This window comes from Excalfactoria chinensis, chromosome 2 (genome assembly GCF_039878825.1).
Source record: "Excalfactoria chinensis isolate bCotChi1 chromosome 2, bCotChi1.hap2, whole genome shotgun sequence".
NCBI classification, from domain to species: Eukaryota; Metazoa; Chordata; class Aves; order Galliformes; family Phasianidae; genus Excalfactoria; species Excalfactoria chinensis.
In genome coordinates, this window is record NC_092826.1 from 116,930,358 (window position 1) to 116,949,668 (window position 19,311).

At 35.1% G+C, this 19,311-nt stretch overlaps 1 protein-coding gene across 2 annotated transcripts in view; it reads right to left on the bottom strand.

The window, feature by feature from the left end:
* Nucleotides 1-19,311, bottom strand: part of LARS2 (leucyl-tRNA synthetase 2, mitochondrial) — an 82,470-nt gene that overhangs the window by 32,635 nt on the left and 30,524 nt on the right. For both annotated transcript variants that reach the window (XM_072330034.1, XM_072330033.1), the window contains 5 exons: nt 12,013-12,120; nt 10,885-11,044; nt 7,283-7,387; nt 4,048-4,163; nt 3,021-3,304 (listed from right to left, as the gene is read on the bottom strand). In XM_072330034.1, the coding sequence (XP_072186135.1) occupies nt 3,021-3,304; nt 4,048-4,163; nt 7,283-7,387; nt 10,885-11,044; nt 12,013-12,120 (773 nt within the window). The remainder of the gene's footprint in view (nt 1-3,020; nt 3,305-4,047; nt 4,164-7,282; nt 7,388-10,884; nt 11,045-12,012; nt 12,121-19,311) is intronic.

Below are 19,311 nucleotides of genomic sequence, written 5' to 3' on the forward strand. Positions count from 1 at the left end.
TTTTATTCAATTTCAGCTTTCACTGAGATGCATCAAACCTCTTCTAGAACGTGTAGCACAATTTAAATTCATCATAAAAATTACATATATATTTTTTTATTTTTTTTGCAAGGACTTATACTGGCAGCAATGACAAATAGTTCTAAAAGATATTCTTGAAGTTCAGGTAATTTTCCTCTTCTCCCTAACAAATAATTTGTTTACAGGAGTCGATAATCATCAATCATCACATTTAATGAATTTTTATTTGTTGCAAACAATCTCTCTTTACAGCTTTTAATGCCAAAAGAATGAGATTCCTCTAAAACAAAATTTTGCAGCCTATGGCAAACTTGTATGCAGTATGCATAGTAAATATCACCGGTTATATGTAACAAAGGCGCACAATTCATAAATGTATGTAAATTAAAATGTATGTATACATGGAATTAATGTACATAATAAATAAATAAATGTACATAATAAAGCTTTATGTTTTTACAGCAACCTGTACCTGCCTTTCTGCCTGATGCTTCAGCTTTGCTTGTCAGGGCGAGCTGATGAGACCACCAACCTTCAGTATTTTCCTCCTCTCTTTCTCTGCCTCACATCCATCAGCAGGATTGTTCAACAGGAATAATGCAGCAAAATAATTTTACTTTTTAATAGCGAATAGCCCTTTTATTAAACCGTACATATGAGCAAGGACTTCTCCAACATAAAATAAAACTGGAAACAGCAGGGCTTGTCAGTCAAAATCAAGCCTACTTTATAGTAATTGAATCACAATTGTATCTGCCTCATGCCTCTGCTGTCTCTGCTGCTGCTCGTACTCTAAGTGGACATGGCGCATCAACACAGAAGGAGCATGGGCATCTTTCAAAATTTATACAACAGGCACAATACTGGAATCTGATTAGATGATCTTCAGACAGCTAACCCAATTACCTGAACTTGTATAACAATGAATAACTTAGACATCTCTTTCCATTCATGATTGCTTGCATTATTGTAACTCAAATGTGAGTACTCACAGACTCGTATCTTTTCATCTCGCCTTCCTTATTAACTTGAGATATTAAATGCAATTAATGAGAAAATATCTTGTTACTGGAGAGAAAGACTAAAGGAAGGGATGACATAACATCTCAGAGCAAGGGAAAACAGGAGGTTTGGAAGACTGTGCACACAAAGGCAATAGATCGAAGGATATGAAACTGTAGCAGACACGAATGGGTGATCGATACTGAAGACAGCAGTCCATTATGTAAGAATACAAGGCCAAATAAAAGTCAGAATTAAAAAAAGCTGATTTCAATAAACCACCACATTCTAAGCTGAGAAACTGATCCTCTACATCATGATTTCCAACTACACAAATGCCCTTGATCATCCAGTGGAAGGTAGGGTGACCACAGTAACAGTTATACAGAAACAATAAAGATTTGCTATACGCCAAAATGACATTGTTGCAAAGATAGCAATAAAACAATACCTGAATTAAGCACAGAAAAAAGACGGGAGTGTAGACCGTAACTTTCAATTATATCAGGAAACATTTTCAGATAAAATTAGGGATTTTAGACCTGTGCCTTCCTGGGGACTTGACTAAAACTAAGTATCCTGTTTAGTATGGCTTCCCTGCAAGAGTCACACTTTGAAACAGGTTACAACATGAAATTTAAATAGGTGTATTTGAGAAGAAACGTTCTGTGCGGAAACATGATAATAAACGCATGTTTGACTTAAAATGCATGTTAACAACAAAGGTCAAAATAGAACCATAGAACTGCTTTGCCTAAGCTACCTAGTCAGTAATGAAAATCCTATCAACATTTTACCCTGCAAACGTTAAAGCGAGATGTTGTGAAACTGCTGTATTATCAACGAGAGCCCTACAGCCATTTATGTCTGGTCCTCTTGCCTGGCAGCCTGACAACATGCTTTCCATTTGGTCAGTCTGTTAGCAGTAATATTGCATTACACCACTGATGAAGAACTTCTCTGGGATAACTCATGTTCTAAAAATTCCTTCTGCAGAACATATAGACACATCTCAGGGGACACAGAATTTAAGCAGTCCTCATGATCAGTCATCTGATTTTCATGACATATTTTTTGCTACTTAATTTGATGTTTCATTTCTTTAGCAGTTGGGCTATTACAAATAAATATTACAACACAGACAAGATGCACATACTTAATATCTCCTTCAATCTCAATTACATGCTTTCGTCTGTAATGTACAGTGAATGCGATCCTTTGTAGTAAAGAATTATATAGCTGATAAGGTATGTACTTTATTGCTGGACTATTATTAAGAAAATGAATATGACGTTTCTCACTGCTGACAGGTGAAAGGACGAGGGGAAACGGCCTCAGGTTGCACCAGGGTAAGTTTAGGTTGGATATCAGGTAAGTCATCTTTACAGAAAGGGTTGTTAAACACTGGAATAGGCTCCCCAGGGAGGTGGTTGAGTCACCATCCCTGAGTGTGTTTAAAAACTGTTTGGATGTGATGCTCAGGGACATGATTGAGTAGAGGGTAGTTAGTTAGGGTAGTATGGTTGGGTTGTGGTTGGACTTGATGGTCTTAAGGTCTTTTCTAACTGAGTAATTCTATGATTCTATGTTAGTTTTCCTTACCAAAAGGAAATAATTCAATAAAACACACAAGCTGTATATGAGCTCTGCTGGTGAAAGATAATGGAAATTCTTGCAGTAAATGAAGTGAGAAATACTGTTAAGAAATAGAGGACATGGTCAAAATAATTGTTTTCCCCATTTTCTTTCTTCCAAATAAGAAGAGCGAGGTTTGCTTCAGTTTGTTTATAAAGAAGTACCAGTGGATGTCTGTTGCAAATACTGAGTTTTACAGAGTACGTAAGAAGAAAAAACAACAGTAGATCCGACAAAATATCCTTCTGGAATAGTATTCTGCATCAGAGTGCTAAGTTGTCAACACTTACAGAGAGAGCACGTGAAACATGCAAGTACAAAGCGATCTCTCCCAGTCTGCAGTACATGCAGCATTCTCTCACCTTGGACAAGCACAGTTCACCCATTCTGGAACGCTTTCTAAAGGTGAGGTTCCCTTCCCTGTAAAAGTGGTTACATTGGGCAGCACCACAGGTAAATCTTCATAAGGCACTGGGACAGTTCCACATGTTTGGCAGTGGATGACAGGAATAGGTGTTCCCCAGTACCGCTGTCGAGATATTAACCAGTCCTTTAATTTGTCACTCATTAGGTCTCCACCTATTCCTTTCTTTTTGGCTTGCTGGGTAAGAGCTTTTAAAGCATCTTGTCGAGTCATGCCTGTGAACTGATTAGAAAAAAAGAGAAACAGAAGAATGAAAAAAATCAGACATTCTATCAGTGAAAATGTAAGAATAGGCAAAATTTCACAGAAATAACTTCAGAAAAATAAAATGAACGTTCCCCTTCTGATTTCTTAATATTCTCCTATCCAAGAGAGTATTCACATACCAGCTACTTAATTTACTTAAAGTCTCTTGCTCTACTGATAATGTTCTTGACAGTCTGAATAGAACAGTGCTGAGAAAGACCACTTCAGACTTTATTGGCAGATAATTACATTTACTGCTGATATTTTAATTAACCACTTAATGTTGAAACTTCCAAAGGTTCACCAACACAAGACGTAGTCTAAGGAAACGTGAACGGTAAACCATTTTTCTGTGTTCGTTTTGGGTTACTGTATTTATTGCTTTCAAGCACATCCTAACCATTTAGACCCTACCTTTTATCAAACAGTAGACACAAAGTTCACATTCTACTAAATGCATCTTTCCAATCTGGTCCACTGTATGGCATACCTGCCCATGGCAGGAGATTTGGAATTGGATGGTCTTTAAGGTTCCTTCAAACTATTCTGTGATTGTATGATTCCATGCCTAAATTCTTCTTAGAAATTTGATAGCATACACCTACCTTGAGCCTTAAAAAAACAGAAACCTCTTTGATCATGCAGTACTTGGCACATTCAAGAAAACAGTTTACATTGATAATATGAAGTCGGGAATAACTTCAAACTTGTATACTCACCTTCCCAGAATTAATGACTTTTTCCAAACCGTTTGGCAGTTTTTCAATGACTTCAGTGAAAGAAATGCCCAGATTCCTCGCTACCGCAGCATCTTCTGCATTAGTACTAGGAATTCCTAGGGAAAAAAAATTATCTGGAATTGACTAACAGGAATATCGATCATCAGTTTGAGGATAAAATATTTTACCTCTATGAAATTCTCCTTATAATGATTTAAGTTTGCTCAAGAGTTTGAAAATGTAAGAACAGTAAAAATGTTTTTCTGCTCTTTAAGCAGTGAAATTCAAGCAGCGATCATTATAGACACATTTTCTCAGTAATTCAAATGTTAATCAATGTCCTATCTCCGAGCAGGGTGAAAATTACATAGTTCAGAAAAAGCCTAAAAATAAAGCAATACAATTTAGACAAATAACAAATTTTAAATATAGTTATATTTACTAAATATAACACGGATGTATTTAAATAATACAGATTTGAATTCAGTTTGCTAGTATGATAAACACTAAACAAACAGGTTAAACAATTCCTCTTGCTTTAATAGTAAATGTCATCTCTTTCTTGTGCAATAGGTTATTAAAACTGACCAGAACTCAATTGTCTCTAACATTGTTATCTTGAACCCATTAAGAAATACATGATTTGTCTATAGTCTCAATAAAACAATCTGGATAACACCAAATTTCTATTTAGAACACAGCTAGTGAGAGTATTTCCTATTGTCAAATGAAGTCCTAGAAGTCACTGTATTTAAAGAACCTGCTGTTTAACCTCTTTTTTTACATCTCATTATTCAGGCTGGCCACACATCTTGAATACATGTTCCCCTAACTCACTTCTTTTTCTTACAGTAATTCACCAGCATCACAAAATGACATATTATCTTTAAATATTTCCCATTTGTATTGATTGATGAGGACATCTTTCCTCTGATTTTGCTGCAGTTATTTTAAAATATACCTTTTTTTTTTTTTTTTTTTCCTACTTTAGAGGACTGTCTTTCAGAGTGAGTTAAGAAATTTCTCAGCTTTATTTTTTCAGTATTATTTCAGAATAAATCTGTTAGTATCAGATGTATTATTTCCACACTGAGATACGTTGTGCTGAATATATTTTCCTTTTGGTGATAACTCACTTAATATTTTGAACAATCTTCACAATTATTGTCACCTTTAAAAGGCAAAGAAGCTTATTCCAACAATCCAGTGCAAACACCAGGTTGGTGAAAACTGTAATAACTCTCAAGTTATTACACATTAGAATTATATATAAACATGTGTTTATAAAATGTTATAAACACATTAGAATTATTAACATACAAACTACTTGATTCAAAACCAGTTTATCAAGCATCTTCCTTTAGGCAGTGAAATGTATGTTATGGTAAATGTGTAAACATATAAACTCTGTTAATACACAGAAATTTGGAAGCAGAAAACTCAAGAAAACCAAGCAAAGCTCCCCTATGGCATGTAACTAATTAACAAAAGACAAATTCACAACTTAATCTTTTCCACAGAGATAAGCTCTAGCAATTTAAAGACTCTGTTACAGCATAATCTATGTATCCTAATCTGTCAAAGAGCCCCACAGTCTACAACAGCTGGCGTCACAATATGCTCTACAAGTGGGAAAAAAAAGGATATCCCATTTTTTGGTGTTCCTTCTGCTGAAATGATGATGCTATTAATGTACTTTCACAAAGCTCAATAGCTGGCATCCAGAACTTCCTGCAAAGATCTGGGCTGTTTCCAACAGACACAAGGCCAAAGTACACGCCTGTGAACAAGCTAGAAGCCTTTAATGAAAAATAAGATTAGTTATCCCAATTGTTTGGCTTCTCATACACAAAGGAAGATTCTAGTTTTCAAAAACAGATTAACTCCTAAAGTGAAAGATGTGGACATATTGTAAGGAGGGCATAAAGCCCAAGTGGCTGACTTCCATCAGCCTCGTGGCGGTCATTCAAGATGCTTCTCCACAACGTTCCCAGTAAAAGCAGCACTTAGTGGCATGGCACAGACACCTAAGTGGTTCTTCACAGTCAGCTGGTTCAGCTGTTGTGCCGCAAAAGCCAACACTGGCAGTAGTGTAAAGGAAACATTAGTAGTAGAACCAGGGCAGAAGTAACAAGCACAGGGAAGCAACTGAGGAGAGTTAAGGAATTCAGAAGGTAGTGTAATGAGGGGGGTCAAAGTGATAAAGAAGTATATCCTATTATTACTGGCACAGAACGTTGCTTGTTTAATTCAGCTGAGATGAAACCATAGCAAAAAACAGTCAGCAAAAATCTTGGTGTCTACTATTGATAAAGATAAACCTTGCAGATTAATATAGATGTAATTAGTAAAACTTAGTACAATCTCTTTTTTTTTTTTTTACTTAGAACTGTTGTAGCATCACCTAATCATATTTACTTACCTGTCTAGATTGAAGTACTATGCTCCCTGTGCAGGAAAGGAGTAAAACTGGCTGCTTCATGGGACAACTCTGAGACCATTTCAGTAAATTCAGATTATCCTCTACCAATGCCCTTCTTTCTCTGCTTACAAAAGGAACCTCAATCTTAAATTAGGGGACTAAAGTTATAGGTCCCTTTAGAGAAGGGACCTAAGGTAACTGTCCAGGACTATCTGAACAGAATTCTAACCTATTCTGAACTTTTCTTCTGATCTCAACACAAATATTATCAAATACAAGTCAAACTTGGAAGTTTTGTATGCTTACTGGGCGAAGTTTCTTTGAAACATTTCTCTTTAAATACTCATATAATTCACAGAAATATATTATTTTTTTTTATTTTTTATTTTTTTTTTAAGCAAATAATCTGGGTTGGTTGAAAATTGTTTATGTCAAACAATGGTACTGTTCTGTTTTGATTAAGAATGGTGAGAATCAAATATACATCCCCTATAGGTAATCAGCCCTCTAAAGATATACAGATCCTTAAAATTAGCTCATTAAATGTACTAAGTTTATGATATTTACATTAAAATATATCATCTTGTATATCACTCTCCGGGACAGATTCTACATAGCTACTTTTCCCACTCTTCTTCATTAAAGAAGAACAGTAGTAAAGAACAGAGTTCCAAAGCCTAACAGTCTAAAAGTCTAAAAGTTCCAAAGTCTAAGAGAATCACTGTGTTCAAAGATTTATCACAGAAGCATTTGGTGCTCCAACACAGAAGCTGAAAGCTATTGTATTCCAGTTACACAATAATTGTTGCATACCTATTTTAGTATCAAGATAATTCTCAAAACTTGTTTTTGCTGAGATCACTACAGGAATCTCTTGATTGGTAAGCAAGTTCACAGCTGTCACAGAAGTGAGCGAGTCTGAAAACAAATGATCATGGTAAGTAACATATAGCAGAAGATATGCTAAGAACATTACTTACTACTAAAACTCAGTTTATTTTATACAAGAAATTTATATTACAATTTTTAAAGCAAGAAAAAACTGCATTTCTAAAAAGTTTACAGGTATTAAAATCTTCGCTAACTGAAGATTATCTAACAAGAATTTTCATGACTAGAAAAAATATCAAACATCTGAATCTGAATAAGAAGCTAACTGAGTTTTGGACTGAAATTAAAAAATAATAATAATAAAAAAATTGGAGTCGAGACTTGCTGCAAAGTTGTAAGAATTTACTCAACCAGGCTGTGAATTGCAGAGTCATGAGCATTGCTTCAAAATTCAGCAAGAACATTCAGTTATTCAGATGGAACAGATGGGGAACATAAATACGCTTACAACTTGCTCTTCTACACAGCAGTGTCCAATGTAAGAAGAAAATCTAAATAACCCACTGATTTCAAAACAGAATATTCACATATTACAGATTGGCTTATATCAACATCTTGAAATCAAATGTCTACAGGGGAGGGAGAGACAGAGAAAGAGAGAATGAAGGGTGAGAACAGTAATAAACTAAACTGAAATTGTATAATTTGTCCTGGTAAGAAGAAAATCTAATCTGAATACTCTAAACTGGGGGGGGACTCAAAACTGAGATCTCAATTTGGACACATTTCTAAAACTGTAGTGCCTTTACAGCTTAAAGCAGCTCCCAAACTAATATATAAAGAGATGATGCTTTTTAAGCTCAGTTGTGTGTTAACAATTGCACATCATGCTATGCAACAGTAAAGAAAGCCAAAGGCTCTGTGCTAATATGCCTGGCCCTGGTAAACAGGGTCTCAGGACTCTTAGTAGTCAGTGGAAGTATAAAAGGTCTCACTTCTAAAATCTAATTGTAGAGATTTGCATACGGTAGATGAAATGAATTCTTATTTTTCAGGAATGAGATACAAAATTGCTGCTTCAGGGATCTGACTCAATGTGGCAACAAAAATACAGACCACTGTGGAGTTTTGTTTCACCCGTCTTTGTGGAAAATCAAAGAAAGTCCGAGGCTTGTATTGCTATGCACAAAGTCTTCTGCAAAGCACTGTTATTTTATCTCAAGCATAGGCTTACTATACCTCAATTGTCCTTTTAACACAAACAAAATAGTTACTCTGACTACTAGTTTTTAATTATTCAGGTCTCTAAGATATCCATATTCTAGAGAAAATTCATTATGTTCAAATCGCCGCACTTAGCTTTCCTCCTCTGTTTAAGAAAGACATACAAAAGTACTTTCTCTTTTTAAAAACAACTAAGCAAACAGCATTGTGAACAGGAAGCAGAGTGGGCAGGGCAGTCGGCTTTTAAAATTAACTTCTCTCTCCCACACAGCAATAATTTTGATTTTATGCTGGAACCCAAAATAATATCCTCCAGTTTACAAAGACATTCTTTCCTCTACTCACCTGCTCTCACCTTTATTACAGTAGCGGTAAAGAAATGAAACTACCTTTACAAATGTAAGAGAATGTATGTCTGGTATTACTGTGAGTTAATAAACAATATAAGGGTCATGTCTTTATCTCAGACACCTCACACTGGTAAAACTAGGAGACTTACCACATTCTAGGTTAACACATATTTGGTATAGTACATAACTGGTTGCTCACTTCTATTTAAATGATAACTGTCTTGATGTAATAGAGAAGGATAGCTCTGATAGAATACAAAGCTATACTCCAAGAGCACAACTATAAGAGCCTTAAGTAACTTTGGCATACTACATCCTTTTTTTCTCGCCTAGAAAACATAAAAACATACCATTCCAATTATTTAAAAGAGAACATACAGTCAAGAAAGAAAGGGCAAGATAGCAACAAACTGGAAAGAAAGCAAGACTACCTCAGCTGAAAAGAAAACAATAAAGAAAAAAATATATATGTTATTATTATTGATGATTTTTTTTTTATATCTAGTTAATGATGAAAATATGCTCTACCCAAAGCCGACGTTTCTTTTGACTTCATGTCTAAATGTCATTGTAGGCCCTTCATAAGTAGTACGACTGAAAAGCAAACCTGAAAATCCATGTAGGAATTTTCCTCTTTTATGTTCTCTTCTTTGGAAAATATCATTCTGTGCCTTTGAAATGCTCAAGGAACTGCACAAAGTATCAGCCAATTTCAAATGAAGAACGCATGTAAGTACTTCTACAAGTAGAAGTACATAACAATAGTAATGATTCTGGAACTGTTTCCACTTCAAAGACACTTTTTCAGTGTCTCATGGCTGTTATTCTGGATGAAAGTTATTCAACATTGCTCAGCCAAAAGATGGAGTTCAATGTTGAGAGAAACCAAAAAATACCTTTTAAGTATTTCTATGTAAAATTAATATAAAAATATGTTCTTGGGCCTTACTAAAAACAAGCTTTGCACTTACAGCAAAAGATGTATCAAAGATATACGCACATACATGAATGTGCATTACTGAGAACAGAGCTTTGATTTTCTGAACTAAATGAACCAAAATTTGTTATTTTATTCCTTAATAAAAATTCTCCAAGCTTTGTTCAGCTCTGAAACAGTATTTTTTCTGCTATCATGCAAAATTCATTAAGATTATAGAAATGAAACATGCAAAAATAAAGTAGGTTTTTCCAACTCCACTAATTTTCTACAATACTCCTATTCTGTTTGCTATTGCCATCACGTAGACAGTGAAGCCACATTTTCAGCCACAATTTAGAAAAGAACAATAGCTTGAAGTAGAAACAAAACATATTTAGTATACTTTGTATTAACTCTTGTAACTTGCAGGCTTTCCAAACAATAAAAAATAGTATGTGAAGGATGCTGAGTATAGAGTATGTGGTAGGAACATACAGGAAACCAGTTAACACTAACATTCATGAAAAGAATTACCACTTGATTGCATTTGTATGACAGGACCTACTGTAGGGCTACCCTGAATTTACTTAGTTGGAATCTTGTATTAAATGTGTGTCTCTACAGCACAGTATTACTCTGCTACATATCAGTGATTCACTTTGCTATGCACTAATCATCTGAAGTCCTCTGTATATTCTCTATGCAGGGAAGAGATCATTGCTCATGCAAGAGATAGTTCCAGTCTGTGCTAATGACAAATTGCCACACAGCAGTGAGATGTGCAATGTGCTCGCATAGTCAGATTTTGACTATTCACTTCTATTATATGAAGAAACAAGAATCTGTTCCGTTACTTTTAAACTGTGAAGTTTCACAGACATTATAAAGAGTAAGAATTCAAACATAGCTACTGTTACCATATCTGAAGTCAAGACAGGCTTTTGTGATACTATCTGACATATACAAAAGATCAAAAGGAAATGTACCCTCTCAACAGGAACAGCTTATGCTCAGCTGGCCTCACATTTTATGAAGACCATTCTCTAAGACTGATACTCTCGTAACAAAGTGCAGAATGAGAAAAATATCACCTTTCCCTGGGATGAACTCCCTCTGAAAGACTTCCTTCAGACTGCTATTTCCATGCAGCAGTCTATGGCTTGGTAAGATATATAAGTGGGAAGCTCCATAAATGGCTTCAGGAGTGTAGGTGTAAGCAGCCAGCTTCTCTCCCGTTACTTCACCATTAACCTGAAAAAGAAAATGTCCCAGATGTTTTCTTCTCCATTAAAAGTACAGTGGTTTTAAATTCCCCTTCCTACTTCTGTAACTAACAAATTTACAACACCTTGTAGAAATATGCAATTCTAAATACCAAAGCCAGACACGTTCCTACTACATGGAGTTTCCACAATCAAATTCTGACAAGATTTACTTCTAAGACATCGAGAACGTTGCTTTATCATTTATTTAAATATAAGTAAAATAAATATTGTAAAATCATGTGTCATATTTCATTATACTATGGAGCCAGATTCGATCCCTGGTTAAGTCTTTCTATTCACTTTTAATGTGCATGCCCTGTTTCTGACGAATGGCAATAGCTAAGCTCACCTAAATGAGACGCTGCTTCTGAAATTTAAAGAGAATTTTAGATTTTCTCAGCTTCAAGGCTTTCTACCACACTTCTACGATGGAGTCCGTGTTGCAACTTATTCACAGGAATAGATTTATAAAAGCTGGAAAAGGCGGCACTACATTAAATCAACTGGATGTAGAATATGAGTAATAAACCCAGAGGGCTGCTTAAGAATTACTACTTTTATAGGTTCTATGTGTATTAATGGTGGAGTGTAGGGTAGTCTCAGAAAAAGATTCTTCCACAGAAGGTATTAATACACATTTTCAGAAATAAATGATTATATATATATGTATAATATATATACATATATTAGCTGGCACGTATTTTCACACTAATACAGACAGTTTTCATCCAGTTTTTCAGCTGAACACACAAATGCTTTCCTAAGAAGGACAAGAAGGAATACCACTTCAACAAAGAAATGTTCTTCAGGAATCAGTTCAGGTCTGGGCATGAACATACCGTATTATACTTTTGTAGGTTTCAAGCTTTTTAGATCTGAAAATCCATCCCATCATACATTTCAGGGGTTGTCTTCAACATAGATAAGATGGCAGCACTGAATTTTCTGACTCACCTTCAGCAAGAAGTCAAAAGAGCATCCAACACAGTCACCTATCCAATTTGCTTGCATTTCTTTTATACCATACCACTCAGGGAGGTCAGACAAAGCATCAAACATAGCCTGATGCAATAAAAGAAAAAAAGAGAATATGATGTTCAGCTCTTATAAGCATGTAAATTACGACTATTAGTTTAATTATAACTAACAAAAACAATAAGGTGCTGGTAAGAGATAGGAAGAGATATTTTTATACTGTCTGAAATTAATCTCTCAGAAAAAAATTAACATGGCACATGTCAGAGGTACAACGTGTCCAACAGATATCCTATCATTACAAAGAGAGGACAATTTTGAACATAATCAACCTCAAACACAGAACCCATGAGTGAAAATAAACAGAAAATATTCCTAATGTGTGTGAACTGTAAGAACTGTGAGCAATTAGCTGAACACAGCTATAGATAAATAAGATACGTGCTTGCAGGTATGATGCCTACAAATGGATTAGTTGTTCTAGACAACAGTTTGGAGATGGCAGTCAGACAAAAGACATTTACATGTCCTAAAATTTTCAAGCTCTGACTTAAAATGGCAAGGCATTTTCCAGCTGCCTATCCACTTTTCATATTTCTTGCTGATCTTTTATTGAGCACAATAGGCTCTAAAACTGAGATGGATCTTCAGGCTGATGTGATGCTGTGCAACTAAGAAACCAAACCATAATAATAAGGATTTATACTGCATTCAAAATATTAGGAAAGATTTGAAATAAAGAGCAGAGAAAAAAAAAAGTTGGCTCCTTTGTTAGCTAGAATGTCCTAAAGCCAGACCTGCAATCTCTGTGACCATCTGTATTCAGAGAGATTCATCCATGTGCTTTCTAATATATGGTAAGCAAGATGGACTACTCCAACTAGTATTTGCCTAAACAATTTGAATCAGTACATTTTTAGGAAAAAAAAATTAAATAATAATAATCTATAGAAAATTAAAGAAGAGGTACAAAGGGTTGGATAACTTCATAAGTTCATCTCAATTTTCACTTCAAAACACTTGAAATTTTTGTTATGAATACTCCATAAATGTCCAAAATCTTTACTTTGGCATAAGTACAGCCAGAGGCATGAGTCACTAGGACAGATGGTAGATTGCTGAACAATTACAGTTAAAATCTCAGAAGAAGGCAACATGTTGAGGAATTTTTCCATTAGCTGTGACTCCAACATCAAACATACACACTCTTTATATTTCATTGACTGCTAGCAACCCACAAAGATGGACACTTCATACTACATGCTGCTCAAAATAAATTGTTGGAAGGATGATAGTTAGTGAATATAAAATTCATAATAGTAAAATGAGATGCAGAAAAGATGTTAAAAGGATTACATTCTAGTTAATACTCCATTTTATGCTCATCACTTAATGTAAAATAAAGGATATATGATTCATAAATCATGCTATTACATCATCATTTGGGATTAATATAGCTTTCTACATCCTTAAGAATCAAATTCCTCCTCTGGTGATTTATAAATAAAAGCATGGTAAAGTTTTGAAATGCTTTTAATCATACTGTAACCTTAATGAGCTTTAGTTCACAATTGCAAGTGCACTGAATCACAGAGATTGCCCAAATCTCCTTATTCTCATTCATTTCAAGGTCCCAGAGACAGCCGAGATTTATTTACTGCAAATAATCCACATAGAAATTTACCTACCAAACAATAAGAAATATCTGGTTATATATCTGGTTACTATAATTGGAGACATCCTTTGGAAGAATTTTATGCAACTTAGAAAGAATGAAATTGGGCCAATACACAGAACTGGTTGGACACACTAAGCAGATTTTTATAAAACCTCTATTTGGATATTCTTCCCAATCTACATTTCATTTTTGCTGGCAGAAACACTGCAGTGTGCATGTGCTCTGCTGAAGCTGTATGGTCTATTACTGTGTGCCAGAAAAATTGCCTAGATTTTTCACTGTAGGATTATTACATCAAGATCCTTAATATCAGCGTGTTAAACCATTTTAACTCTATTTAACAGGCTTGATTAGGAGCTACAGGCTATAGTTTGCCTGAGAGCAATTATTCTCTTCATAATGGAACTGCTCCATGCAGTTAGCACAATATTTAAGAGCCAAAAGAGCCAACTTTGCTCCACCTGAACAAAGATAACAAAGCTTACTCCATGTTGTGACACAGCCTGGCAGTTTGGAAACAATAACCTTTCACACCTTAACGTGTACATGAATAATAGTATAGTGTGACCAAAAAGAAAACAAAAATCAACATGGAATTATGATTCTCTGTTCTTCATACTCAACACACTGCTTTGGCTCTTGTCAAGGCTACGAATGGCAAAGTAGAAAATCAACAACATGCAAACACAGTCGCTTCATGTAGTGTTTATAAAGACAAAAAACTATATCAGATGTACATATACATCATTGTAGTAACTGCTACTGGATGGTAAATTACCCTAGGAATCACACTAACAGGAAAGTAGAAAAGCACTTTAATTCTTGCACACATGAACGCACTCTTACATTCACCTGCAAAAATTCACATTCTGAGCAAATGAGAAGGTTTTTAGAAACTGTTTAAAGGGAAAGTGAAAACTTTTCATCTTCAGCTGCATTATGCTCCTCAAAAATATCTATGTATACATAGACTGTTTGGGTATGTGAAACTCCTTAAACTGAAGCCAATCTAAGCCATAGATCATAACTTCTGAGTAGTATAAACTGTCTTTAGAAATGTTAAATATTGTCTCCATGAATCTTGTTTCCATGTTCTACTTTAAAAGTCATTGATGTATTTGGTACACACATCTTTTGAATTAAGTTAGCTTGATTAATATTGCTGCCAATTATTATTTTGCAATCACCGGCATGATTCCTTAGACAAAGATTCTGATTCCTGAAGGCAGGTATATAGTCTTTTTTTTTTTTTCCCTCTTTCTTTTTAAATTAACTAAATTATCTTTATCTCTGCCTGTAGCCTTTTTATTCCCCCCCCCCCCCCCCCATCATATTTTCTCCTCCCCACCCAATCTTCCTTTGAGGAAGGGAAGTGTGAGAGGTTTGGCACAGTTCAGTTGGTCATTAGGGTGAAATCACCACATGCATAAATACATTCTGGAAGTCTTATGGACCTGAAGCCAGACAGACTTAGGAAAAAGAAAAAAAAAGTGAGAGAAATCAAAGCTACATTCAGGGCTAAGAATGTCCTTCGAGTCTCCTGCATCTTCAGGAAAGATTGACTTTGGTACTAGAGAAACTGAAGAAAACAAATAATGCTCCACAGGACTGTTCTACTCTTTCAAAGCAACTAGAAAATTCTGGTGTAGCTAAAAGATGAAAGTCAACCAGCACAGATGATCATAGAGTTGTAAAACCAAGAGAAGCTTGCTGTGAATTCATCATGGATAATGGTGACCAACTCTAAAACTAGAAATAAGGCATCCTAAATGAGGACAACCAATTTCACATACTCCACTGTTTGGTCTGTTGAAGATCTATTGAGAAACAACTTTTAGTTGTTTAGTAATCTTCAGACAAAGGACAAAATTTTACAACCAAACAACAGAAATGTTTTATAATTTCCCAAGAGCACCTCACTTCCTGAAGTTCCCCTGCTTGTAGTTCAAAAAGGGTGAATTCTCATCACCAATTCTGACTTTGGGAAATAAAAATTCTAATACAAGCAATGCCTTCCATTAATTTCATACTGAGCAAGAGTATTCCAGCTTTTCTGTGGTAATAAATGCAATAAAATGAAACATTAAAGTTCTAAAGCAAAAAATGTACTATACTTTCAGTGAATTCACTCTAATGAAGTTTCACAAATCTGCTTTTTAACTGAAGCTTCTTAAACTCAAGTAAAAATAAACATCTCACAGAAGGTTTTATTTCAAAAGCATTCAATTAAATAGCAAAACAAAGCTGTCTTTTACTAATCAAAACTAAAATGAAAAGCAGAAGCATTTTTCGAAGGGAAAGTAAAAAAAATAAATAAATTCAAGATCTGTTTGGATTAAAGCAAAATTATTCACTTCATTTGACCAAGCTCCCCAAAGAATATCCAAATATAAACTAAAGATTGCAGAGAATCATTTAATAAAACATAATATACTAACTAAAGTACATGAAATTAAATTTAAGCTGCCCACTACTTTATTTTGCATTCTATTGCACAGTTCCAATTGTGATTATGTGGTACAGCTTCTGTTGGTAGCTTGAAATCCCTTCTTGTTCCGCTTGTTTTATTGTCTGTGGTGAGTTTTTTTAGTTGGTTATTTTCTTTTTACCTTCAGTAGTTACTGTCTGTAATGTCATAGGTCACTCTCAACTCTTATTTCCCAGGTGTGAAGCATACTGAAAACACATATAAAGGAGTAATAACACAGATACTATGTACGATTCCAGTTCTTCCTTCTGCATGCCTGAACTGAGAAGAACTGAGCAGTTCTTCTCTTATGTAATTCATGGTCAACACACACCTCTGGTTTTACTACATGTAACTGAGGCAAATAACTGACATCTCAAATGCCAAAAATAAAGCCAGTGTTATCTTCCACAGTTCCTCTCAGTCTCACTGTAGCAATGCCAAAGTGAAAACATTCTATTTCCAGCACGGCAAAGTGTATCTTTGGGAAAAAAAGAAAATGAGTAATTGATTCTTGTAAATATAAAAGCTCTTTAAAAGACTTGCTAGTACTTAGCTCTTACTGTTTGCATTAATCTCATACCAAAAGGAAATTAAATTCATATTACTGTAGCAGTACATGATATGCTGCATTTGTACAAGAGTGAAAGCCCAGCCTGGCCTGGAAATCCACAGAATACTTTCCCATCTTGTCAAGCGGACAAAACAGGTGTCATTTCTTTATTAATGATGCGCTAAGAAATCTGTGGAGATGGAGCTCTTGAGCCCTGGCCAAGAGACAGCTCTCAGCATGACTCAAGAGGAAGAGTCTCAAAGCGAGTTTTATCAAGCCCATTCTGTTAGAAGAAGAAAACTGTGAGCAAGACTCCAAGTACAGGAAGTGAAAAATCACACATACAGCATGAAGAACTAAGGAGCCAGCATTTCTGTTCTCATCCTGATGAGGCATTACCTCTCACTGTGAAATGCAAAGTACTGTCAATATTCTGAACATGCTAAAATGCAGTACTTCAGTTTCATTACAGGGTAAAAAAGTAACCATTTTAATAACACGGGGGAAAAACAACCTACAAAAACCAAGTCAAAGACTATTATGTAAAAATTCAAATTATATTCAGACAAAAGAGGCTGTCAGATGAAGTGGTAACCCAGAAAAAAAAGCTGGAGAAGAACTAATAGATCTTCTGGTGTTTTACCCTTAAAGAAAGTGAGAAGGATTTGTCTCTAAATGCCTGTGCAGATTGAATAATTAAGAAAAGACTGCTGTATGGCAACTATAAGAATTTGGGCAGAAAATTGTAGGCCTTGTCAATTTAGACTATCTTAATGCTGTGCAAAATGGGAGAAGATTTAAGCCAAAACTCAGAGTTTCAAAGTTGCTCCTATTTTATTTCTTTATTTTTAATATCTCTAGTTATTTGAATCATTCTTTTTTTTTAAATTGTTTTTGAAAAAGCCAGAAAGTTTGGTAAAACATAAAAATATGCATTGTATGCAATTAATTTTAGAAGAACAGGTGCAATGCAAACACTGACCCTACGGGTTCTGATTTGTGGACGATGCTGACTGTGCTTTAAAAAACTCACCCCCACAGTAATAGCGATTTACAGGTACACAGGGAACATGCTAACATTTCCAGATCGATTTTTCCAATGACTCTGCCTACCAATTCAGCGGGGTAGCCATAGCAACTAAATGTTTTAGCTTAAAGCATCTTAAATGCATAGACAACAATTTGAATAGTAATGCCATCAGTTAAGGCATTATAATTTTATCAAAGGAGTCTGTCAAAAGAGAAACGACAATTAAATCGTCCTTTGAAAATCCACACAAGCTGCGAGACCTTTTTGTATCTACTTGGCTCTTTAAAAAACGGGTCACAGTTACTTTGTAACTTTATGTAATCAAAATACTTCCTGCTAATTGTTTAAAACACGATCTGTACTTCTGCCCTCCAAGAAAACCCACACTGCCAATGGTAAGTTATGTGACTAAACACTGCTTTGTCTGTTTGCATTTTTTGTTTCAAAGAACGACTATGAGCAAGTGCAGAAAAAATAAAGAATTCAAAGCAAATCCACTGAAGACGGTTCCTCTGGACACAACAGGAATCTAAGATACTGTGTGCATATAAATTAAACACAGACTACTGCGAGCACAGAAAATGATTTCACCACCCATCACTGATCAGATAGTGCGTTGTTGCTACCTGAGTAGTAAATAGAGCATGCAGATGAAGACTAATGTTCCCAGTGTTTATTTTTATTAAGGTTGGGAGAGAGAGGAAAAAAAAAACAGAGAGACAAATGGTTGAAAGAGAAACACAGATGACTAGAAAGATCATCAATATGCAATATAAATAGATTGTATATTAACATAAGATAATTTGTGGATTGCATGCGTCCATATCATTCAGTTATTATTGCTAGCTGGTAATTCACATGAAGAACTAAAGAATAACAGACTCATTAAATACATTTTAAATGGATCCCTGTCTACAAAAAATGGTTACAGTGTAAGGACTTATGTTTTCCTGTAATCCATACAGGTAAGGCATTACATACCAGAAATAAAGCATTTTTCAACGTGTTGTCTTCAGTACATTAAAGAAAATAAAGGGATAACTTCTGGAACAAACAAATGATTTGCAGAGAGCCTTGATGCAAGAAAAGGTCAAGGAAGGTGGAGCTTTCTGGCATTTGGTCCTAAATTTCTGAAAACTTTCCTAAAGAAATAGTAGCCACTACTGAAGGTGCAAGCTAAAGGTGAACAGAGTCATGGCTTTCCCGTGAGGTATCAAAGCCAGATTAAAAGGGAAAGAGAAAGGGGAAAGTAGTGCACACTAAAAGATTTCTAACTGTCTGAGTCCAAAAGTAACTAATGTGGAAAAGAAATCTCCCAAAGGTGCACAGATTAAATTACTATCTGCTAATCTCTTGGCATCTCCCAATTTAAAATTTCTGAATGAAAAGCAGTGAAACTTCTGTGGATGACATAAATACAGCCATACAACTCACTGAAAGCCTGATCCACTTAGCCCTGTACTGCTAGCTTCACACAAAGTTAGTGAGAACATCTCATACAAGGAACAAATAAATCTTCACTGTGCCAGTGAATTAGCACAAGCTGTGAG